Source organism: Heterodontus francisci, chromosome 11 (assembly GCF_036365525.1).
Source record: "Heterodontus francisci isolate sHetFra1 chromosome 11, sHetFra1.hap1, whole genome shotgun sequence".
Lineage (NCBI taxonomy): Eukaryota > Metazoa > Chordata > Chondrichthyes > Heterodontiformes > Heterodontidae > Heterodontus > Heterodontus francisci.
Window position 1 is genome coordinate 92,641,353 of NC_090381.1, and position 25,638 is coordinate 92,666,990.

Genomic DNA, 25,638 nt, shown 5'->3' on the forward strand with positions numbered 1-25,638 from the left:
ATTAAACAATTCAGCCATGTCATCAATCATGTTCAGACAATTTGAACAATATCTGAGAAATTCGGTTGGTTAGGGATGTAAAATATAGTATATAATGTTCAGTGAGCTCGCCACTGGTATCAGACCCACCGGCCGTCCATGTCTCCGCTATAAAGACGTCTGCAAACGTGACATGAAATCGTGTGACATTGATCACAAGTCGTGGGAGTCAGTTGCCAGCATTCGCCGGAGCTGGCGGGCAGCCATAAAGACAGGGCTAAATTGTGGCGAGTCGAAGAGACTTAGTAGTTGGCAGGAAAAAAGACAGAGGCGCAAGGGGAGAGCCAACTGTGCAACAGCCCCGACAAACAAATTTCTCTGCAGCACCTGTGGAAGAGCCTGTCACTCCAGAATTGGCCTTTATAGCCACTCCAGGCGCTGCTTCACAAACCACTGACCACCTCCAGGCGCGTATCCATTGTCTCTCGAGATAAGGAGGCCCAAAAGAATAATGTTCTTTCAATAGCCTAAAATGTACAAATTGGAAGTTTTATCTGTGGCTACTGGCCTCCTTCAGAACATTCAAAGTGGAAGAAATGTCTATGGGGAATACTTTTTTTTTTAATTATTCCATTGTATGTTGAAAATATTTTCACAGAATGAAGCATGTATTCTCTTACCTTCTTGCCTTTTTGTCCTGGAAATCCAATGCCCTGCCAAAAAATATAAAATATGCATTTGATAAAGGAAATTCTTATCGTGATCTGTTTGGCACAGTTTGAAATCAGTAGCAATTCAGTGAGCTCAAACGCACTGAAGTACAAAACTGCAAATCACAAGATCACTCAAGGTAGACAAGCCATCTTAGGTGCGGCCGCACCTGGAGTATTGCGTGCAGTTCTGGTCACCGCATTATAGGAAGGATGTGGAAGCTTTGGAAAAGGTGCAGAGGAGATTTACTAGGATGTTGCCTGGTATGGAGGGAAGGTCTTACGAGGAAAGGCTGAGGGACTTGAGGTTGTTTTCGTTAGAGAGAAGGAGGAGAAGAGGTGACTTAATAGAGACATATAAGATAATCAGAGGGTTGGACAGGGTGGATAGTGAGAGCCTTTTTCCTCGGATGGTGATGGCAAACACGAGGGGACATAGCTTTAAGTTGAGGGGTGATAGATATAGGACAGATGTCAGAGGTAGTTTCTTTACACAGAGAGTAGTAGGGGCGTGGAACGCCCTGCCTGCAACAGTAGTAGACTTGCCAACTTTAAGGGCATTTAAGTGGTCATTGGATAGACATATGGATGAAAATGGAATAGTGTAGGTCAGATGGTTTCACAGGTCGGCGCAACATCGAGGGCTGAAGGGCCTGTACTGCGCTGTAATGTTCTATTCTATTCTATACAAAACTGCAAATCACAAGATCACTCAAGGTAGACAAGCCATCTTAGTTCATCCATCCAGAAAGACCCATCACAGATTCCAAATATTCCTCAGATAATTATAGGGATTTGCTTCCATTACCCAAACCCCATTTTACAGGTGGAGCTCTTATATAGTTATCTAGGATTCATCAACTATTAGGGCTTCAGAAATCCCATCCATTATCTCTCTTAGTAGCCCATGATAATTACCATCAATCTTCGAGGATTTATCTTATGCCTCGTTGCCTGTCTGGGATCTCGATTCCCTTCTTGCCATAATTGTTGGACTATCAGTGATTAGGGACTAATGGAAAACTGATTGCCTACTTATTCTTATTAAGCCAGGCTGCCCTCCATGGTAGAAAGTGTTTCCTTTGATCTCCAAACAATAAAATTTTTCTGAACCTGTCCTGTGGAGACTTTAAAGATAAACAAAGCAGAGACTGAAACCCATCATATAGTATCAGGCAACTCAAGCTGTCAAACAGCTTGGTTGGGTAACCAGCTCTATTCTATATGTCAATTCAGTTGTAGCCACCATTCTGCGTATCAGTGAAGCATTCTTTTCCACAATGCCACGGGGCATCGGTGATGTCCTATGGCAGCACATCCTGGGTAAAATGCATCATTACCAATCATTCAGACTGACACCATTAATACAAATTAATTCACTAGAGAAACGCCCACCCATCATTTAGAATTATATTCCAAAATAAGAGTACGTACAATGCTATCATTCAGAGTTTAACTCCACACAAACAAGTAACCATTATGCAATTAGTAAAAATGTTATCAAAATTAAATGTTATAATATTCAAATTAAATGATTCGTCAGGCCACAAGATAGTTAAAAACTTACCTGGTCACCTGGTAACCCTCGTAAACCAGGACGTCCCTGGAAGGAAAGATGATTTGTAAATATTAATTCAAGTTTTTTCCTTTGGGATAAGGAATCTAGGCATGTTACAATAGAATATAATAATTTTTTTAATTCAGATTTCACATTATAATTGATTTGGTGAATTAACATGGTATTTATTCTGAGATGTCTTAATACATGGTTCTCAAACTTTTTTGGTTGAAGAACCCCTTTTCAAATGGATTAGTAATCACTAATCTAAATTATAATACAATATAATACTAATAAGATGCAAGTCCTACAACTAAAGAGTAATTTAATAATGTTTTTCAGAAAACAGGTATTTACTTACAGACATCAATGAGATGGGCATGCCTGCATATAAATGCAGGATCTGTCTATCCCTGTGCTTGCCCCTTCCAGGTGAGGCAGTCAGCCCACTCTACACTGCACATGTGGGGCTGCACATCACACCCACCTTCCAGCTCACATTTCACACTATTTTGTGGACCCCTGGAAAGTCTTTATGGATCCTCAGAGATCCAAGGATCCCAATTTGAGAACCACTTTCTCAGTAAATACTTGCATGAAAATACTTTGTTTCAACCCATAAATTATGGAACAAAAAGAGCCAGTGCTGCAGAGAGTTACTGATGAATTGGCATTCTGGGCAGTTCCCAGTGATGGATCAGTGCTGTGTGTCATTCCCAGCGATGGATCAGAGCTGTGGGTCATTCCCAGCGATGGATCAGAGCTGTGGGTCATTCCCAGCGATGGATCAGAGCTGTGGGTCATTCCCAGAGATGGATCAGTGCTGTGGGTCATTCCCAGAGATGGATCAGTGCTGTGGGTCATTCCCAGAGATGGATCAGTGCTGTGGGTCATTCCCGGCGATGGATCAGAGCTGTGGGTCATTCCCAGTGATGGATCAGAGCTGTGGGTCATTCCTGGTAATGGATCAGAGCTGTGGGTCATTCCCAGCGATGGATCAGAGCTGTGGGTCATTCCCAGAGATGGATCAGTGCTGTGGGTCATTCCCGGCGATGGATTAGAGTTGTGGGTCATTCCCGGCGATGGATCAGAGCTGTGGGTCCTGCCCAGTGATGGATCAGAGCTGTGGGTCATTCCCAGTGATGGATCAGAGCTGTGGGTCATTCCCAGTGATGGATCAGAGCTGTGGGTCATTCCCGGAAATGGATCAGAGCTGTGGGTCATTCCCGGAAATGGATCAGAGCTGTGGGTCATTCCTGGTGATGGATCAGAGCTGTGGGTCATTCCCGGTGATGGATCAGAGCTGTGGGTCATTCCCGGTGATGGATCAGAGCTGTGGTTCATTCCCGGTGATGGATCAGAGCTGTGGGTCATTTCCGGTGATGGATCAGAGCTGTGGGTCATTTCCGGTGATGGATCAGAGCTGTGGGTCATTCCTGGTGATGCATCAGAGCTGTGGGTCATTCCCAGTGATGGATCAGAGCTGTGGGTCATTCCCAGTGATGGATCAGAGCTGTGGGTCATTCCTGGTAATGGATCAGAGCTGTGGGTCATTCCTGGTAATGGATAAGAGCAGTGGGTCATTCCCGGTAATGGATCAGAGCAGTGGGTCATTCCCGGTGATGGATCAGAGCTGTGGGTCATTCCCGGTGATGGATCAGAGCTGTGGGTCATTCCCGGTGATGGATCAGAGCTGTGGGTCATTCCTGGTGATGGATCAGAGCTGTGGGTCATTCCCAGTGATGGATCAGAGCTGTGGGTCATTCCCAGCGATGGATCAGAGCTGTGGGTCATTCCCGGCGATGGATCAGTGCTGTGGGTCATTCCCAGTGATGGATCAGAGCTGTGGGTCATTCCTGGTGATGGATCAGTGCTGTGGGTCATTCCCGGCGATGGATCAGAGCTGTGGGTCATTCCCAGTGATGGATCAGAGCTGTGGGTCATTCCTGGTAATGGATCAGAGCTGTGGGTCATTCCCAGCGATGGATCAGAGCTGTGGGTCATTCCCAGAGATGGATCAGTGCTGTGGGTCATTCCCGGCGATGGATTAGAGTTGTGGGTCATTCCCGGCGATGGATCAGAGCTGTGGGTCCTGCCCAGTGATGGATCAGAGCTGTGGGTCATTCCTGGTGATGGATCAGAGCTGTGGGTCATTCCCGGTGATGGATCAGAGCTGTGGGTCATTTCCGGTGATGGATCAGAGCTGTGGGTCATTCCTGGTGATGGATCAGAGCAGTGGGTCATTCCTGGTGATGGATCAGAGCTGTGGGTCATTCCCAGTGATGGATCAGAGCTGTGGGTCATTCCTGGTAATGGATCAGAGCTGTGGGTCATTCCTGGTAATGGATAAGAGCAGTGGGTCATTCCCGGTAATGGATAAGAGCAGTGGGTCATTCCCGGTAATGGATCAGAGCAGTGGGTCATTCCCGGTGATGGATCAGAGCAGTGGGTCATTCCCGGTGATGGATCAGAGCTGTGGGTCATTCCTGGTAATGGATCAGAGCTGTGGGTCATTCCCAGTGATGGATCAGAGCTGTGGGTCATTCCCAGCGATGGATCAGAGCTGTGGGTCATTCCCGGCGATGGATCAGAGCTGTGGGTCATTCCCAGTGATGGATCAGAGCTGTGGGTCATTCCTGGTGATGGATCAGTGCTGTGGGTCATTCCCGGCGATGGATCAGAGCTGTGGGTCATTCCCAGTGATGGATCAGAGCTGTGGGTCATTCCTGGTAATGGATCAGAGCTGTGGGTCATTCCCAGCGATGGATCAGAGCTGTGGGTCATTCCCAGAGATGGATCAGAGCTGTGGGTCATTCCCAGAGATGGATCAGTGCTGTGGGTCATTCCCGGCGATGGATTAGAGTTGTGGGTCATTCCCGGCGATGGATCAGAGCTGTGGGTCCTGCCCAGTGATGGATCAGAGCTATGGGTCATTCCCAGTGATGGATCAGAGCTGTGGGTCATTCCCAGTGATGGATCAGAGCTGTGGGTCATTCCCAGTGATGGATCAGAGCTGTGGGTCATTCCCGGAAATGGATCAGAGCTGTGGGTCATTCCTGGTGATGGATCAGAGCTGTGGGTCATTCCTGGTGATGGATCAGAGCTGTGGGTCATTCCCGGTGATGGATCAGAGCAGTGGGTCATTCCTGGTAATGGATCAGAGCTGTGGGTCATTCCCGGTGATGGATCAGAGCTGTGGGTCATTCCCAGTGATGGATCAGAGCAGTGGGTCATTCCCGGTGATGGATCAGAGCAGTGGGTCATTCCCAGTGATGGATCAGAGCTGTGGGTCATTCCCAGTGATGGATCAGAGCTGTGGGTCATTCCCAGTGATGGATCAGAGCTGTGGGTCATTCCCAGTGATGGATCAGAGCTGTGGGTCATTCCTGGTAATGGATCAGAGTTGTGGGTCATTCCTGGTGATGGATCAGAGCTGTGGGTCATTCCCGGTAATGGATCAGAGCTGTGGGTCATTCCCAGTGATGGATCAGAGCAGTGGGTCATTCCTGGTAATGGATCAGAGCTGTGGGTCATTCCCAGTGATGGATCAGAGCAGTGGGTAATTCCTGGTAATGGATCAGAGCTGTGGGTCATTCCCAGTGATGGATCAGAGCTGTGGGTCATTCCCAGTGATGGATCAGAGCCATGAGTAGTGCACAGTGATGGATCAGCACTGTGGATAGCTCCCTTCAGCCTATGGAATAAAGCCCAAGAACTCAATACGCCTATCTTTACCTGCTCAAGAATTTCCAGCATCATGTTATCCTGTGTCAGCACCTTGTATTATCTCAATGCCTGCCATATTTCCTTTGCTACTATCTATGCTTTCTGCACAATAATGGCTGACTTAACCTAATTTCGGGATTTCTCCATCCTTTTTTTGTGAAACTGTCATGATCTCATTTAAAACTGGTTCCTTTGCTGCTCTTCTCGGATTGAACCATCATTGCTGTTCTTTACTTCAGTGGCAGTTATTAAACAACAACAACTTATATTTATATAGTGCCTTTAATAAAACACCCCAAGGCGCTTTATAGGAGCATTATAGAAGAAAGTACAACACCGAGCCACAAAAGGAGCTATTAGGTCAGTTGAACAAAAACTTGGTCAAAGAGGTAGGCTTTAAGGATTGTCTTATAAAGTAGGAAAGCAAGGTGGAGAGGTAAAGAGGTGCAAAGAGGCAACGAAAGGTGTGGCCACCAATGGTGGAGCAATTAAAATCAGGGAGACACAAAAGGCCAGAATTAGAGAAGCACAGACATCTTGGAGGGTTGGGGAGGCTGGAGGAGATTACAGAGATAGGGAGGGGAGGGGCCATGGAGGGATTTGAAAACAAGGATGAGAATTTTAAAATCAAGACATTGCTTGACTGGGAGCCAATGTAGGTCAGCGAGTACAGGGGTGATAGGGGAACGGGATTTGGTGTGAGTTAAGACATGGGCACATGGGCAGCAGAGTTTTGGATGACCTCAAGTTTACGGAGAGTAGAATGTGGGAGACCAGCCAGGAATAGTCAAATCTAGAGGTCATGAAGGCATGAATGAGGGTTTCAGTGGCAGACGAGCTGAGACAGGGCGAAGTCAGGCGATGTTATGGAGGTGGAAATAGGCAGTTTTAGTGATGGGGAATATGAGGTCGGAAGCTCATCTCCGGGTCAAATGAGACTCCAAAGTTTACAAACAGACTTGCTTAATCTAAGACTGTTGTGAGGGAGAGGGATGCAGTCAGTAGCTAGGGAATGGAGTTTGGAGGGAGGACTGACAACAATGGTTTCAGTCAACCCAATATTTAATTGGAGGAAATTTCTGCTCATCCAGTACGGGATGTCGGGATAAGCAGTCTGATAATTAGAACCCTTGGATCTCCCCATAAAATAATAATGCAATGTCATCTTAACCATGATCTACTTACAGGAACACCTGTTGGGCCTCTCGGTCCTGCAATACCTGGAGGACCTGGGTTTCCAGGAAGACCCTAGGAGAGAGGGAAAGAAGAAGTTAAGTCTGCCATCTATGATATATTATAACAGGACAAGCTTATGTCTTGCATTTGATGCACAACTGACCCTAATTGGACAGCTCTTTCAAAGAGCCAGCACAGACACAATAGGCTGAATAGCATCCTGTGCTGCAATATTCTGTGAGTCAATGCCTGCCTTTAAACAGGTTGTTGTGTCATTTTTCTCTCAGGAACTGGTGACAATGATTAGGATGAAACTTTATTTATTTCCTCGTTACAAATTACTTTTGTCTTTGGTTTCTTTCCATAAGCAGTTTGAGAATAATTAAAAGTTACTTAATTACTTCAACAGTGCCTAAGATGTTCTATGTGCCAACCAACTTTCCCCGAAAAGAAACCATTTTGTTGATCATCCATTTGATCATCTCCATATTTACTTTTCTTTATATAACCTTTAATCTGCTCATAATCAGCTATATAGTCACTTTTTTTTAGTTAAACAGAATAGTTAATACTTGGCATCATTTTAGAGATACGGCACTGAAACAGGCCCTTCGGCCCACCGAGTCTGTGCTGACCATCAACCACCCATTTATACTAATCCTACACTAATCCCATATTCCTACCACATCCCCACCTGTCCCTATATTTCCCTACCACCTTTGGCATGTGGGAGGAAACCGGAGCACCCGGAGGAAACCCACGCAGACACAGGGAGAACTTGCAAACTCCACACAGGCAGTACCCAGAATTGAACCCGGGTCGCTGGAGCTGTGAGGCTGCGGTGCTAACCACTGCGCCGCCCCATCATTAATGGCCTATACAAAGTTACAGTCATTTATTTTGATTTAGAATGAAATGCTCTAAGATGTTCCCTAATACTTGATTAGCATTGCTGATAGTACCTTCATATGAACTGGTATTTTTAGTGAATGGTGAATAAGCAGCCAAATTCCTTTTCTTTTATCCCTCTATTGATGCAAACCTTTCACTGTCTACATGGTGACAATATCTCTAACTTTACAGTTACTAGCAGTAAATTCTGTTATTGTTCAGTCTGTATGCTTAATTGGTCCCGATTTCTTTGAAAACTATCCAACTTCCTTAAGCTCATTACTTGACCACTTAATTTGACATAGACCTTGCCCAGAGTGTTTCCAATTAATTATCACCTTCTGTTTGCCATTGCCAAGCCAGTCTTTGTCCAGCAGTTATAAACAATTAAAGGTAGGTCTGTCAAACAATTAAAAAATTAATTGCAATTAATGACAATTAAAAATGTTAATCTCAGTTAATTTTGGTTTTAATTGCATAATTAATTGATACCATTGTCACCAGTGTTGCTAAGCGCCAGCTTTACTATGATCAGTTTGTTTATGAGGTAGATAAATTAGTACAAAGACCTTTGATGGTTCTGTATGTTAGAATTAACAGCATAATACAGAATCCCTCACTGAAGCCTAAAGGGGAAAAAACTGAAAGTTACTTTTCAAGTCATTCCCACCTTTAGTAAAGGTTATGCGTTTCTGAGTAGAACGTTTTGTATACCTAACTGGATGCCATCCTGCTTGAGTCTGAACTTTGCTTCCAAATGGTTCAGATTTTCCCTCCATGTATCCAGTTCCCATCCTTGCCCTTATCTCTCCTCTCACAGGCTTTCCCTCCCAGTGTCCCACTCCAGCCTTGCCCTGCTCTCTCAGAATTTCCCTGTATCTCATTCCTGCCTTTACCCTACTCTCTCCTCTCTCAGATTTCCCTTCTCAGTATCCCTCTCCCCAGGATTTCCTTGTATCTCACTCCTGCAGTTTCCCTGCTCTCACCTCTCTCAGGCTTTCCCTCCCAATATCCTGTTATTGCCCTGCTATTTCCACTCTACATAACTTCAGCATTTAACATGTTAAAAAATTAATCACCAGATAAACTATTGCATTAAAGTTAACTGCCATTAATTGACAGCCCTAATTGAAAGCTTCCTTTCATAGTTCATAACATTAGCTGATTCACCCTCTTAATCAGATCACTATCTTTTAATCGCTGTGAGATGCCCTTATTCGCTACTTAGTAGATAAAGCCAAGGTAAACCCTAATTAAAAATAAGGAAATTATTTGTTACTTACAGGAAAGCCTATTGGCCCTTGGAATCCTTGGTCTCCCTATTGGCAAAAGAACAAATTATTCCAATAAACTGCTGTGGTATCTTTAAAGTTTCAATTGTCTGCATGCCTTATAATGCCAATCTAACAAAATTCATTTGCTCAAACCAGAATAACCACCAAATATGGATCTTATTAACAAGAATAGAACAGAAAAGGAAAAATAAGAATAAATTTAGTTTATCAGCTCACTCTATCAACAAAAGTAAAGACAGTGTCCCTGGCCATCATCTTTTTCCTGCCTTAACCACAGTAGAAGGGAAGCAAAGGTAACAGACAGTAACCAGTGCTTTAAATTGAACGCTCACCGGTAAACCCATATAAGAAAATGTAGCAATTATGGAATCTCCTTTCGGCCCTTTTGGTCCTGGCATTCCCTGCAACAAATACAGTACAGGTTGTATAGGAGATTGCAAAAATGAACAGCATTACAGTAAATGTGTTGACATTTTACCAACATTTTCTGACATCTGTTCTTACCAAAAGATATTCATACCTCTAAACTTTAGTTATAGTCCTTCTCATCAGACCCCTTTCCTATCCTGAGTGGTGTGAAACAGGGCTGTGTTCTCGCACCTACACTGTTTGGGATCTTCTTCCCCCTGGTTGCTCTCACATGCGTTTAAGTCTTCAGAAGAAGGAATTTTCCTCCACACAAGATCAGATGGCAGGTTGTTCAACCTTTCCCATCTTAGAGCAAAGACCAAAGTATGGAAAGTCCTCATCAAGGAACTCCTCTTTGCTGATGATGCTGCATTAACATCCCACACAGAAGAGTGTCTGCAGAGACTCATCAACAGCTGCCTGCAATGAATTTGGCCTAACCATCAGCCTCAAGAAAACGATCATGGGACAGGACGTCAGAAATGCTCCATCCATCAACATTGGCGACCACGCTCTGAAAGTGGTTCAAGAGTTCACCTACCTAGGTTCAACTATCACCAGTAACCTGTCTCTTGATGCAGAAATCAACAAGCGCATGGGAAAGGCATCCGCTGCTATGTCCAGACTGGCCAAGTGGATGTGGCAAAATGGCACACTGACACTGAACACAGAAGTACGAGTGTTTCAAGCCTGTGTCCTCAGTACCTTGCTCTACGGCAGCGAGGCCTGGATAACGTATATCAGCCAAAAGCGACATCTCAACTCATTCCATCTTCGCTGCCTCCAGAGAATCTTTGACATAGGTGGCAGGACCGTATCTCCAATGCAGAAGTCCTCGAGGCGGCCAACATCCCCAGCATATACACCCTACTGAGCCAGCGGCGCTTGAGATGGCTTGGCCATGTGAGCCGTCCATGTCTCCACTTTAAAAACGTCTGCAAATGTGACGTGAAGTCCTGTGACATTGACCACAAGTCGTGGGAGTCAGTTGCCAGGGATCGCCAGAGCTGGCGGACAGCCATAAAGGAGGAGCTAAAGAGTGGCGAGTCGAAGAGACTTAGCAGTTGGCAGGAAAAAAGACAGAAGTGCAAGGAGAGAGCCAACTGTGCAACAGTCCCGACAACCAATTTTATCTGCAGCGTCTGTGGAAGAGTCTGTCATTCTAAAATTGGCCTTTATAGCTATTCCAGGCACTGCTCCACAAACCAGTGACTACCTCTAGGTGCTTACCCATTGTCTCTCAAGCCAAGGAGGCCAAAGACAAGACAAGTCCAATATTAAATATTTATCTATATTAAAAATTTGCATATAATATGCACTTCCCGTAAGTGTAACAGCTGTAATATTTTCTTGTTATGCTACTTCCAACACAGCTGTTTGATGCACTTAAACTTCATTATTTATTCAACTTACTTCTGGTTGCTCTGCCAGTTCCACCACCAAAGCACCACCTACGTGAAACTTATTGCCTGACATATCATTTCTACTGTCACTCCATGTTGTTGTGCCATCTTAAACTTTTCAATACTCTCAGCCACTCCAACAGCCTTTACCTACCTTTTCCCTCAGTTACCCACTGCTTCTGTCTTTCCCTAATCCCATCTCCCTCCCGCATTTCTGCCTTTGGCTCCTACCACCGCTATCTTCACTCTTAATAACCATTAGCACAGTTAGCTTACTTACAGCTGGTTTGTTGCTGGAAATCCAGTAATCCATCCTCCCAAGATATAGGCTTATTAAAAAAAATACATACCGAGCCAAAGAAGAGATCTTAGGAGAGGTGACCAAAAGCTTGGTCAAAGAGGTCAGTTTTAAACAGGGTCTTAAATGAGGAGAGGGAGGTGGAGAAGCAGCAGGGATTAGGGATTAGGGAAGGAATTCCAGAACATGGGGCCTAGATGGCTGAATGCATGGCTAACAATGGTGCTGTGAAGAGGTCACAGTCAGAGAAAGGGAGGGTTGGCAAGGTGGGGGGAGGGTTGTTGGTCTGCAGTAGGTTAAACAGATCAAGAAGAGCGAGGCCATGAAGAGATTAAAACACAAGGATGAGAATTTTAAATTAGAGGTGTTGGAAGATTGGAAGCCAATGTAGGACAGTAAGAAGACATAGAAATGTGCAAGTGGGGTGGAGCTGAACATGAGAACAGGCTGTTGGATGAACTGAAGTTTATTAAGTGTGGGGGATGGGATGTTGGCAAGGAGAGTTATAGAATACAAAAGCAAAACACTGCAGATGCTGGAAATCTGAAATAAAAACAGAAAATGCTGGAAATACTCAATAAGTCTGGCAGCATCTGCAGAGAGAGAATCAGAGCTAACATTTCAGGTCAAGGACCTTTCATCAGAACTGGGAAAAGTTCAAAATGTAATAGGTTTTAAGCAAGTGAAAAGGCAGAGGGTGGAAAAAGAACGAAGGGAAAGATCTGTGTTAGGGTGGAAGACAGAAGAGATCAAATGACAAAAATGTTCGTGATGCAAGGCCAAATGGAGATAGTAATGGGACAAATAAAGAAACAAAAAATGTGTCTGCAGGAGGTGTGAAGGGCAGAATGATGAACAACTGCTGTCCAAAAGCAAAAACAAGAGAAAACAAGAATAACGCCAAAACCTGTAAAGAGAAAGGAAACAAAATGGGGGGCAGCAATTACGGTCTGAAACTGTTGAACTCAGCGTTGAATCCGGAAAGCTGTAAAGTACTTAATCGAAAGATGAGGTGCTGTTCCTCGAGCTTACGTTGAGCAATGAAATATCTATGAATAGATATTCTCATATAGATAGATTGAGCTATTGAATAGTTGAGTATGGAAATGACAAAGACATGGAGGAAGGTTTCAGCAACAGGTAGGTTGAGGTAGGGGTTGTGACTAGGGTGGAAGTGGACAATCTTTGTAATAGACAGGACATGGTGTCAGAATTTCAGCTCAGGGTCAAATAGGATGCTCAGGCTTTGAACTGTGAACAGTTGGATTTTGAGGATGCCCTGTGATGAGCAGCTCCATGAGCAATGGGGATGTTCGAAGAGGAGTTGGGGTGGAAGAAAAACCTAACAAATAAAAGAAAATTTTAAAAAATGAGAAAAAGACTTTCAACCCACTTGGGGTCATCCCATTCTCCAAGTTCATTCCCAGGACCTCATCTCAGTATTTTTCATTATCTTTCTCTGCAGAGCCATAATCCTCTACTTCTGCTGAATAAAAAGTCTATTCAATTCCCTTTTCAATGAATTAGTATTCAATTCTGCAGGTGGTGGTACTCTTGTCCATATTTTAACAACTTCTCATTAGATTCAAGAAAGATTTTCTTACCAGTAAACCAGGTCTTCCTGGATATCCTTCACTTCCTGGGCAGCCAGGATCTCCTCTAGATCCATTGCAGCCATCTAATCCAGGAAGACCCCTTGGGCCTTGCAACCCGGGAAAACCCTAAAATAAGGAATATTTCAATAAGTCATTATGGAGCCATCCTATGGTGTAGGATCCATATATTGTACAGTGCTGAGCCTGAGAAACTTGACATCTGACTAGATCATAAGCAAGCATAGATCAGGTCATTCCATCAGATATAAATGTACAGCTACAGTTGCATTATAGTCAACAAGTGGAAAAAGTTCAAATAAATACTCACCGGAATGCCATCTAATCCTAGAAAGCCAGGAACACCAGTAGGACCCTGGAAAAAGAAAATGATTGTATAATTTTGTAAAGCATGTTCTCTCCTTCTTTATACCAATTAACAGGACAAACTGTTGATCTACTCCTATTCTTCTACCAAAGCTGCTCTAGCACAGGAGCTAAAACGTGCACCAAAGCAGTCTAGGGCAAGCCTAGGCAATTTTAGGTATTGGGAGTTCTTGTTGCTGTGTCAAATAGTAACTAAATAAAGTTGAACAGCTTTCTTCCCCACCTAAATTTGTACAAACTGTTGAAGTATCATTGGCCCAGACTTCAGAGGTAAATGGGAATTAAGGGGCACAGTAACACTGATCTACAAAATTATGCCTCTTAAAGAAACCCATATTCCTGCTAACTAGATGACCTTTGAGCTGTTAGTTAAAACGGATGACAGTTATCCCAAAAGTATTTGTATGTTGTTGCAAGCTCGCAATGGTGAGTTTGCTCTCATCATATCAGATGGTGGTGAGTAATAAATTCTGCATGCAGCTATGTTTTGTTTTAACTTACTTGATCCCCTTTTATTCCAACAGATCCAGGCAGGCCACGATCTCCTCGTTGTCCTTTTAGTCCTGGTGGGCCTTGTAGTCCTTGGTATCCAGGGGAACCTGGTGGACCATGTCGTCCTAATAAACCTGGCTGCCCCTGAAGTTAAAATGCTTTTTTAAGAAATCAATTTTGCAACAAAATCAGGCTCAGCAATAAACTCCCTATGCAGTTAAGTTCTGCTATCTTATTTGTGTCATCTGGAATAGGTACAGAGTAGGGCTCCTATGCTTCCCCACAGTAAAAAGGTTATCTTGAGTCATGCATGTTAGAGCATTTAGTTCTGTTCTTCCCAAGAAATGAGAAAGGCAATTCAGCTAATCGAGCTTATTCCTTCCCCAAGTTATGTACAATTAACTTTATCATAAACTCTAACCAACCCACTTAATCACCCAATGAGAGATTCTGTAAAGATTCTTCCTGTCCTCCATGAAAGGAAATCTAGCAAATCTCCAGAATACTTGCCTTACCTTATACCCTGCATGGTTCATTCTTCACTAGTTACGTTCCTTAGCATGACATTTTCTTATCAATGCAGAAACCAACATATTCTGCAATGTATTTGATTTCTTGCATTTGCACCTTTCCTTAAAATTCTCAATAGTACTCCCAACTAGATATTCATCCAACTCTGTTTTAAATGTGCTAGTGGAAAGTAAAGAACTTGCATTTGTATAGTACTTTATCAAATCTCTGAAAAAATCCCAAAAGGAATTCACAGACAATGGGGGCATTTTTTTTTTGCATCTTTTTTCATTCCAATGAGTATTTTCTGTTTTATCTGAATCCAAAAAAGATAAGTGCAAAATAGCAAAATTTCTGCTTCTTTATACCATGTGGTATTTTTCTGTATTTTTTCCCAAGTCAAGGCAAATTCAAAATATTTGCATTTGTTTACTGGAAGTTGTGTGTGACAGAAAACTTGAGCCATACACAAAGAAACTGAGGAGAATAATATGATGAAAGATAATCAGACAGCACACCCATTCTCATTTCACCTTGACAACCAAATTGTGGATTTGCATCAGCTTGCATAAACTGACTACATTTTAAGTTACAACAAAAAGATGTTCGGCTTTGATAAATATGCATTTCTACTCTTAAAAATAATCAAATTTGCAGGAATTAGGAGAGCAGGATAACTTGCTTCTTACATATTCACATTCCTCTTATTCACTGAACAGTTTTTTTTTATGTGTAGCTGCAGATGTAATCTTTCAAACTTGTGACCAGCAGCTGGAGTAAATTACAAAGGCAATTATTCAGGCTGTGGATCAAGACTTGGTTGGTTTACAATCTAAATGATCAGTAAACAAAATAAATCCTTAATTCCCTTAAAAAGCTATGAAAAAACTTCAATTAAAGGCTTCTTCTACACAATTGACGAGTTACATTTACTTGGGAAAAGTATTCCCATTTTTGTTATACAAGTGGATCTATATTCCAGACAAAGCTAATAATACAATGGCAACTTGTATTTATTTAGTCAAAACAACAACAGAAAATGCTGGAAATACTCAGAAGGTCAGGCATCATCTGTGGAGAGAAAAACAGAGTTAATGTTTCAGGCCTGTGACCTTGACTAGAATAAATGTCCCAAGGCAGGTAAAGCAGCAAAGAGAGAGGCTGAACGTTCGTAGTGGAAATAGGGCAAGTGTCCAAATGAACAAATGTCAGAGGTAGAGTTTGAGATGGCTTTTGAAAGTAGGTTGAGAAATAGCAGGGAAAAGGGACTTCAAGAAGGAACTCCAGAGTTTAGGACCAAATGCAAGGGGGGTGGAAGGTTATCGGGGTTAGGTGGAAATGTGGAGTAATCAGTTCAGCCATGAACTTATAGCATGGCGGAGCAAGCTCAAGGGGTCGAGTGGTCTACTCCTGCTCTTAATTCGTATGTTCATAACATAGCTGAAGCCTATATCACCAAAGATGGTGTGGTGGGGATGGGGCAATGCTTAGGAGGCCAGTGTCAGAAGAGTGGAGAGCATGTACTAGCATGTAGAACTGGAGAAGGTTGCAAATATGGTGCTGAGCAAAGGCAGGGAGGATTTTGTAAACAAGGACAGAGATTGCATAATCAATGCATTTAGGGAATGGGGACCCAGTGGAGGTCTGTGAGGTCAGGGAAAACAAGCAAGTGGGACAACATTCGGGTGTCAGAATTTTATACTAGTTATGGTTATGTTGAGTGAAATTCAGGAGGTTGTTGGAAGAGCATTGGAAAGGTCGAGTCTGGAAGTGATGAAGCTGTAAATGAGGGTTTCCACAGCAGGAAGAGGGGAAAGTAGGGATGGAGACAGATACAGACGGTTTTGATCATGAATAGAATATAGTGCAGGGTCAAATAAGACAAGTAAGAAATTATGAGTGGAATCAATCACCTGTGGAAGCTGCCTGAAGCACTGGAAATGAATAAAAGGCATTGGGAGCAAGTTTGAATCGCAACAAGTGTATGTACATTTGTCTAATGGTACTAGGTAAAATCACCATTGTTAATCTTCATCATTGAGAATGGTTAAATTTATCCTCGTCATTTCAACATGCAAGATAACACTATCCAATAAGTACAGCGAGGGGTTTTATTGTTACTATCCCTGGGTCATACTATTACTAACTAGATTTAAGGGAGCCATTATTTTCCAGATCCTAAGGGATACAAGGTCTGCCTGCTGGAGTGACTGATGACTGAACCAAAGAGAATCTCTAGTACAGACCAAAAATTTTTTTAAATGCCTAATTATAAAAGCTTCTGACTAAATAGATTTTAATGGATGGCAGATTTTGGTTCCCAATTTACAGCACAACAAAGCAAAATAATGTTACTGCAGTACAATCAGCCCAAGAACAATGCAATCGCGTATGACACATTCACATTACATCTGCACAAGTTAAAATAGTTTTGAAACTACAAAGATTTATTTTTGCTTTAGTATTCTTGATAGCAATAAATCAGCACTTAGCTCACAATTCTTCATTTGCCTATACAGTTAGAAAATTGCCACCTTACCAATGATAGTTCTCACGAATGAACATTAGGGGTGGACTCTTAACAGAACAGACCCACACACAGTGAGGAGGCTGGTAGGTGGTTGGGAACCCATTTGTTCTGTCAGTGGGCTTCGCCGTGGTTCTTTAACTCAGCCGTGGCATTAACATCCAGCTTCCGGGTTTCCTGACCAATTAGAGAGGACAGGTTGGATGATGCACTGAATTTGTCAAAGGAAGGATTTCCAGTTAAAGAGAGTCTGGCAGGGGTCAGAATGGCTGGACTGTACATTGATTCTTGTGGCTTTAGCAACAACAGGAATAGAAAGGATACCTAGGAAGGCTACCCTCGGGTCTCTCACAATTACCTGAAGGTCCAGGTGAGGGATCTGAGGGACTGAAATGAGGTGGTGTTTGTCAAGCAGGGGAGGAAGAGGCCAGCATCATAAACTAAGCTTGTGTGGATGGAAATGGCCAAGGAAGTGAGCAGCAGTAACCTTCGCACCACACAAGCGCCAGGCAATGATCATCTCCAACAAAAGAGAATCTAACCATCTCCCCTTGATGTTCAATGGCATTACCATCACTGAATCCCCCACTAACAACATCCTGGGGGTTACCATTGACCAGAAACTGAACTGGACCAGCTACATAAATACTGTGGCTACAAGAGTAGGTCAGAGGCTGGGAATTCTGCAGTGGGTAACTCACCTCCTGTCTCCCCAGTGCCTGTCCACCATCTACAAGGTACAAATCAGGAGCGTGATGGAATATTCTCCACTTTCCTGGATGGGTGCAGCTCCAACAACACTCAAGAAGCTCAATGCCATCCAGGACAAAGCAGCCCCCTAAATTGGCACCCCATCCACCACCTTCAACATTCACTTCCTTCATTACGGACACACAGTGGCAGCAGTGTGTACCATCTACAAGATGCACTGCAGCAACTCACCAAGGCTCCTTCAACAGCACCTTCCAAAGCCACGACTTCTACCACCTAGTAGGACAAGGACAGCAGATATATGGGAACACCACCACCTGCAAGTTCCCCTCCAAGCCACACCCCATCTTGACTTGGAACGATATCGGTATTCCTTCGCTGTCCCTGGGTCAAAATCCTGGAATTCCCTTCCTAACAGCACTATTGGTGTACCTACACCCCAAGGTCTGCAGCGGTTCAAGAAGGTAGCTCACCACCACCTTCTTAAGGGCAATTAGGGATGGGCGATAAATATTGGCCTAGCCAGCGACACCCTCATTCCATGAATGAATAAAGCAAAAGCAGCACACCCTGTGGAGGAATACAGTATCACTGACAGCAACTGCTGGAGTTCTGCATTGAACTGCGCTTGTATGAACGCCACAAATTGATTGATGAAGCAGCTGAAGATGGTTGGACCTAGGACACTACTCTGTGGAACTCCTGTGGTGATGCCCTGGGACTGAGATGATTGACCTTTAACAATTACAACCAGCAGAGTGATTTCCCCCTGATTCACATTAACTCCAGTTTTTCTAGGGCTCCTTGATGCCATACTCAGTTAAATGCTGCCTTGATGTCAAGGGCAGTCACTCTCACCTCACCTCTGGAGTTCAGCTCTTCTGTCCATGTTTGGACCAAGGCTGTAATGAGGTCAGGAGCTGAATGGCCCTGGCGGAACCCAAAATGAGCATCAGCGAGCAGGTTTTTGCTGAGCAAGTGCTTCTTGATAGCACTGTTGATGACACTTCCATCACTTGGCTGATAATCTAGAGTAGACTGATGGGCCAGTAATTGGCTGGGTTGGATTTGTCCTGCTTTTTATGTACAGAACATGCCTGGGCAATTTTCCACATTGCTGGGTAGATGCCAGTGTTGTAGCTGTACCGGAACAGCTTGGCTAGGGGTGCAGCTAGGGACGCTGCTGCAGTTTTCACACTTGCAATCAACATAGAATCAGTGATTTGCCATAAACTTCAACTTTTTATGCACCATTCCTACTGTAAAAAGCATTGAAAATGTTAAGCCCTAGTGAATGAAGTGTAAATGAGTTTGTACAGCATACTAAGTCATAATTATTGATGAAAAAGCTCTCTGATCCTAAAAAACTAAGTTTACAAGTGTGTAGTGTCATTCCCTGACAATAACTTTAAAACTTTCATGATTTTTTAAATTAAAAAAATTAATTTCTTTTTATAAAGTTTCTTTATGATATTTCAGCTTCTACCATAATCCCATGTGTATGTTCTAATATTTAATTTGCTGAAAAATAATTTTAAAATGAATTGTAATCCATGCTTTTTACTTCCTGATTTGCTGTCTGTGGGAAATCCTCTATCTGATTGGCTGATTAGCCCGCTTGAGGGCTTCGCTGTTGCTGGACACCATAGGTCCACTATTGATGTCACTAGTTTCAAAGTCATGACAGAATAGAGGAAATCGACCCTTTAGAGCCTGCTGGACCTTTGTGGGCAGATTTTTTTGAGGTCAGCTGATAGTGTCATCCCTTTGTCGCCAACTCCAAAATTCAGGCCAATATATGCAGCCAGAAATACAGCAAATAGCAAGATCTAGCTTGGGGAGATTAAAGTGTTGATTGCAGATAAAAGTAACGTGTTCCGTGAGAAAGTATGACAGCTACTGAGCAGCTGCTTTAAAAAGTTAGAACTGCTAAAAAAAAAATCAGCTTGTGTTCTATACCCTTGGGTGATTACAGGTATGTGCTGTAACATTATGGCATGCATTATAAAGATTCTGTCACAGCCCACCCAAACAGTTTTGTAATACGTGATCAGGGAGAGGAGCTACACTGCACACGAACTGAACAGTTTCCAACAATAATCATATTTTCAGTCAGGAGAAACGTAAGAGCAGGAGTAGATTATTCAGCTATTCAAGCCTGTTCTTCCATTCAATAAAATCATGACTGATCTGTATCCTAACTGCATCCATCTATCTTGGCTCTCTATCCTTTTATACTCTTGGCTAGAAATGAATCTATCAATCTCAGATTTTAATTTATTAATCGAGTCAGCACTTATTGCTTTTTCTGGGAGACAGTTCCACGCACCCACACTCCCATCACCCTCTGCAGGTAGATATGTTTCCTAACTTGTCTCCTAACTGGTCTGGCTCAGATTTTAAGGTTATGTCTCCTTCTTCTATTTCCCCACCAGCAAAAAGTTTCGATCTACCCTATCAATTCCTTTCAAAATCCTAAAATTCTCAATCAAATCACCTGCTAACTTTTTATATTCAAGGGAATATATTCCCTATTAATCTTGTATTCTCACTAAGGGGGATAACCTTTACCAACTGCTGTCACAGTCCCTTTATTTTTCCTCTAGTTTTCTTCTTTTATACCTCCCCTGAATGCTGGGGGTACAGTTCCATTGGAATGGTAGGGAATTTGTTATCTAGTGGACCAGTCTTCATGTATGAGTAGAGTTGTCACCTATTGTTGAGCACCAACTTAGACACGAATTCACAAAAAATAACCAAGCATGAATTGACAGATGCTTGGACCTAGAAACTGGATCATGCCCAAATGCCACGCACACTATAAGTGCCTAATGAAACCAGTGGCAGCACCAAATTGGATCCTCCAGCCTTATTAGTATAATGGTGAGGTGCGGCCAACCATTGTGACCCAAGTAGCAGTGATTTAAATACATTGAAAAAAGTCTACATCTGCAAAATTGTTCTTATAAAGAAATTATATTGTTGGTCATGTGTCAGTTAGGACCTATTTAAATATAAGAGAAGCTTAATGTGACAGTGGAATGGCTGTATTTTACAAGTAAACCAGTAAATGTGGAGGTATGACTCATCCTAGGTGCAGGTTCTGCCCAAGCACAGCATGTATCTAAATCTCATAGTGCTGATGGTGGCATCATTGTACATTGGCACTGGAATGTAGCACCTTGGGAACTGTAGTCCTTCCTGTCAGGGTTAGCTTGCATCTTTGGCAAATAAATATTATATAGGTATCTGTGTATATGATGTAGATACTACTATTCCTTGAAGTGTCACTTTAAAAGATTTACATGATTTCTGCCCTCACACACCAAAATTTGCATGTGCCCTCTTGCAGCCTGCTTCTATCAAATATCCCTGAGAGCAATCAAGTTTGATTGATTGGATATATGCTCCTAAGGTGGGACTGACTACACTGAGATGTTTATGCTGGATTGAAAACTAGACTGTATGCAAAAAACCTTTGCTTTACTGTCCAATGTAGATGCTTTGAAAAGGAGTAAGTTAGACAGCCTGCCTGAAACCCATTGCGAATGTCACCTATTTCTGCAATTCCTCAGCAGCCTATTAGACTCTATTGCCTCCTCTGGTTTAGTATCACCTGTGAATTCAACCAATTGAAGCTGATTCTGTGTTCAAATCACATTTGTAAATCAGAAGCAGTTGGTACCCATGCATCATTATTTGAGTGCACAACTCAGTACAGCTACTTAGCCTGACATCATTCATTTAACTAATACCTACAGCTTCCTCTCTTTCAGATAATTCCTTATCTAGCCTTATATCATGACCTTAATCAATCTAGGATATCTACATTAAATTTCTACATATGCACCATACATATATATATTACACATTATTGTGGTGATATTTAACTTCAGTATAGCTACAAAACAGACTGGTGCAGCTTGGCCACCTACTTATGCACACCCCTGATTTCACGGACTTCAATGAAAAGGAAATTTGGGCAAGGTGAATAACGCTTGCCATCTGCGACCACCTGTTTTGCACACCAACCGAAGCTGAACTTCACCCTCTGTATAGGCATCATAGCTGCTTCTGTACTTTAGATCACTATCTGCAAACCTAGTACGAGAGGACTGAGCTGCAAGTAAATACTGCAAGAAATGAGGGCATAATTTTTTAAAAAATTTTCCTGGGATGGGGGCATCGCTGGCTAGACCAGCATTTATTGCCCATCCCTAATTGCCCTTGAGGAGGTGGTGGTGAGCTTTTTTTTATTCAGTCATGGGATGTGGGCGTCGCTGGCTGGGCCAGCATTTATTGCCCATTCCCAATAATATGCCTTCTTCAACCACTGCAGTCCATGTGGGGTAGGTACACCTACAGTGCTGTTAGGAAGGGAGTTCCAGTTAAAAGCTAAATACTCATTAACAACTTTAGAAACATAGGAACAGGAATAGGCCATTTAACCCCTTGAGCCTGTTTCATCTTTCAATGAGATCATGGCTGATCTGCAACCTAACTCCATATACCTCGATACGTTTTAGACAAAAAAAACTATCAATCTCAGGTTTGAAATTTACAATTGATCTAGCGTCAATTGCCGAATGAGGAAGAGAGTTCGAACCCTTTACCAGCCTTTGTAACTTCACTCCTGAAAGGTCTGGCTCCAATTTTTTGACTGTGCCCCAGGTTCTAGACTCCCCAACCAGCGGAAATAGTTTCTCTCTATCTACCCTGTCCGTGAACTTCAATCAAATTACCCCTGAAGCATCATGAAATAGAACCCTAGTTTGTGTAATCTCTCTTTATAATTTAACCCTCAAAATCTAGGTATCATCCTGGTAAATCAATGCTGCACTCCCTCCAAGTCCAATATATCCTTCCTAAGGTATGGTGTCCAGAACTGCTCACAGTACTCTAGATGTGGTCTAACCAGCACTTTGTATAACTGAAGCATGACTTCTAACCCCTTGCATTCTAGCTGTCTGGATCTAGAGGCCAGCATTCCATTAACCTTTTTAATTATTTGCGGTACCTGTTCATGACATTTTAATGATCTCTCTGTATCTGGACCCCCATGTCTCTTTGGACCTCCACAGATCCTAGTTTTTCACCATTTAGGAAGTACCCTGTTCTTTTTTTTAGATCCAAAGTGGATGACATCACATTTGCTTACATTGTTATGAAAGTGCTTCCATTTTTTAAGATTTTATTTTTTGAGGACTTGTGTTAAAACTGAAAAGATTCCATGGATGTGTTTTTTTTTACCAAATTCACTGAAAGGATACTTGAAATGTTGTTTGAAAACAACCTGTGCTGGAAATCATGTGCTTTAAGCTCAATAAACAACAGAAACCTTGGTGATCTGGGGAAGATGTTTACCGAGAAGCCCTGGGCTTATTACTAGCTCTTAAGCATTTGAAGTCTATGTCTCCCCCAACTACAGAGAGACACTGTTATATACTGAACACAACCCCCCTAGCTTTTGTGGAAAAATTTAAAAACCAGAATGCCAGACTATTCCAATGGAGTTTACTATTGCAACCTTATCATTTAAAAATTATCCACATTGCGGGAAAACATAATGTAATTGTGGATGCTTTGTCTAGAATCTAACTTTGCTTTGAGATATCTGAGTGCAAAGATGGTACAAAGCCAAACCAAAGTATTAGCTACACATAAAGGGTAAATGAGAATGAGTGTGTAAATGTGTTTTAATATTTTCATCTTCTGTTTTTTCACTCTTTGTAATGAAATGCATTTAAAAATGGCATTTAATTCCTCCAAGGATGGAGGTGTTATGAAAGTGTTTCCAATTTTTAATATTTTTTTGACGACTTGTGTTAAAACTGAAAAGATTCCATGGATGTGTTTTTTTTAACCAGGTTCAGTGAAAGGACACTTGAGATCTTGTTTGAAAACAACATGTGCTGGAAATCATGTGCTTTAAGCTCGATAAACAACAGAAACCTTGCTGACCTGGGGAAGATGTTTACAGAGAAGCCACATGTCAAGGCTAATGGAGGTCAGGAGGTTGACTTTCTGTTTGGATATTATTTTCAGTTCATTTTAGGTTTGAACTCTTTTGAAGACAGTTGATGTCTTGCCTGCCAAGGAAAAGGAAACCGCCCAGCTCACCTCTTTCTCTACCTCTTTGAAAAAACCCTGCAAAGATCCAGTGTGGGAGAACTAAAATCCCTGGTGTTGCATCTCTCCTGAGAAGCTGGAAAAACCTGCCAGATTAATTCTCAACGTGGTCTGAAGAGCACTGCTTTAGAAAAGATCCCAGTGACCCATCACCATATACCCAGATGCCAGACCCAAAAGGGACAACTGACTTCCTTCCATATCTTCTCTTTCTTTTTCTTCAAGAATTAGCAAGTATTTGGCCAAAGTATTCCTTTTTTGTCTTTTTTTGGTATCAGACCTCTGCAAAGAGAATTTCTGTTTGTGGGCTGAATTTTATTGGGGTGCCGCTGTCCGCGGCGGTGCCATTTAAATGCAGCACAGCGCCCGCATTCAGCGGCCATCGCCGAGCCCCCGCGATATTAATCGCGGGGGCTCATTTCCATAGAGGCTGCGCGCCACCCTCCCCATCTTACATGGGGAGAGACGGGACATTTGGCATAGTGAGAGAGTTTTTGACAGTTGTGCAGGAGGTGCTGGGGCCCTATTTAAAGCTCCCCAGCACCTACTTCCTGTCAAAGAATACTTACCTGACTGCTGAAGGGTGGGGCTGCTGTCAATCTGGCAGCAAAGCAGAAAGTGTCGCAGAAACTCAGCAGGTCAGGCAGCATCTGTGGAGAGAGAGGCAGAGTTTAACTTGACCAAGTTCACAGACCTGAAAGTTAACTCTGCTTCTCTCTTCATAGATGCTGCTGGATCTGCTGAGTTTACCTAGCATTTTCTGCTTTGCTGACACATACTTACCCTGCTGTGTCCCAGTGTCCTATGAAGTTGCGATCCTCTTCTTTCACTCCAGTGTAACATTCCTTCTTGTAGGCATGCTGCACCTGGGTGAATAATCTTAATTTTGCACATCCCATGACATGAGACTGAAATATACCATAAAAGGTGAACACACAACAGAAATAAAACCATAATTGAAGAATAATTACCTACTATGAGGATCTAAGCATCTGACTGTGGAAAGCCGCAGACTAATAAGCATTTGGAATCTGTATTCATTTCTCTGCTAACTGTTATGTGAAAATACATGTAAATGCATTATACTATCTTTGTTAAAAAAAGGGAAAAATGTTCATATTCTAGCTGCATTGCCAACTAGAAATATTGCAACAATAAATATGATCAGCTGCTGCAGAAGCCAAGTGTTCGGGAACAACACAGATTTCCCCACCATATCCCCCCCCCTCCCTCCTCCCTTTAAGAATGCAGAGTTAGACCCCTGCATATCCTCCCTCCCTCCAAGAATGCAGAGTTAGACCCCTGCATATCCCCCTCCCCTCCCTTTAACAATGCAGAGTTAGACCCCTGCATATACCCCCTCGCTCCAAGAATGCAGAGTTAGACCCTGCATATTCACCATCTCCCTCCTCCCTTTAAGAATGCAGTTAGACCCCTGCATATCCCCCTCCCTCCTCCCTTTAAGAATGCAGAGTTATTCCCCTGTGTATCCCCCCTCCTTCCTCCCTTTAAGAATGCAGAGTTAGACCCCTGTGTATCCCCCTTACCGTAATGTAGAGTGAGACCCCTGAATAACACAACTTACCTTCGCTGGCGCCAACCTCTGACTCTGAGGACCCGCCGGCTTTTCAAATCGTGAACGGGATGGCACGTGACAAGGTCCCGCTGCCACCAGTAAAATGCGGCAGGCCCGTCCCGACGTCACGGGTCGAGGCAGGCCTCTCCCCGCAGCGTTTTACCGGCCTCCGCGCTGTGACCCATGGCGTCGAGGGGCTGGTAAAATTCAGCCCTGTATGTGTGTGTGTGTGTGTGGTGGGGCGGGTGGGAGGAGTTTAAAAAGGGAGCT

At 43.0% G+C, this 25,638-nt stretch overlaps 1 protein-coding gene across 1 annotated transcript in view; it reads right to left on the reverse strand.

Annotated features, from left to right (window-relative positions):
• Positions 1 to 25,638, reverse strand: part of LOC137375058 (collagen alpha-4(IV) chain-like) — a 226,548-nt gene that overhangs the window by 131,981 nt on the left and 68,929 nt on the right. The window contains exons 6-13 of the mRNA XM_068041685.1: positions 13,925 to 14,059; positions 13,368 to 13,412; positions 13,049 to 13,165; positions 9,668 to 9,736; positions 9,324 to 9,359; positions 7,159 to 7,221; positions 2,257 to 2,292; positions 660 to 692 (exon numbers count right to left, since the gene is read on the reverse strand). Coding sequence (XP_067897786.1) covers positions 660 to 692; positions 2,257 to 2,292; positions 7,159 to 7,221; positions 9,324 to 9,359; positions 9,668 to 9,736; positions 13,049 to 13,165; positions 13,368 to 13,412; positions 13,925 to 14,059 — 534 coding nt within the window. The remainder of the gene's footprint in view (positions 1 to 659; positions 693 to 2,256; positions 2,293 to 7,158; positions 7,222 to 9,323; positions 9,360 to 9,667; positions 9,737 to 13,048; positions 13,166 to 13,367; positions 13,413 to 13,924; positions 14,060 to 25,638) is intronic.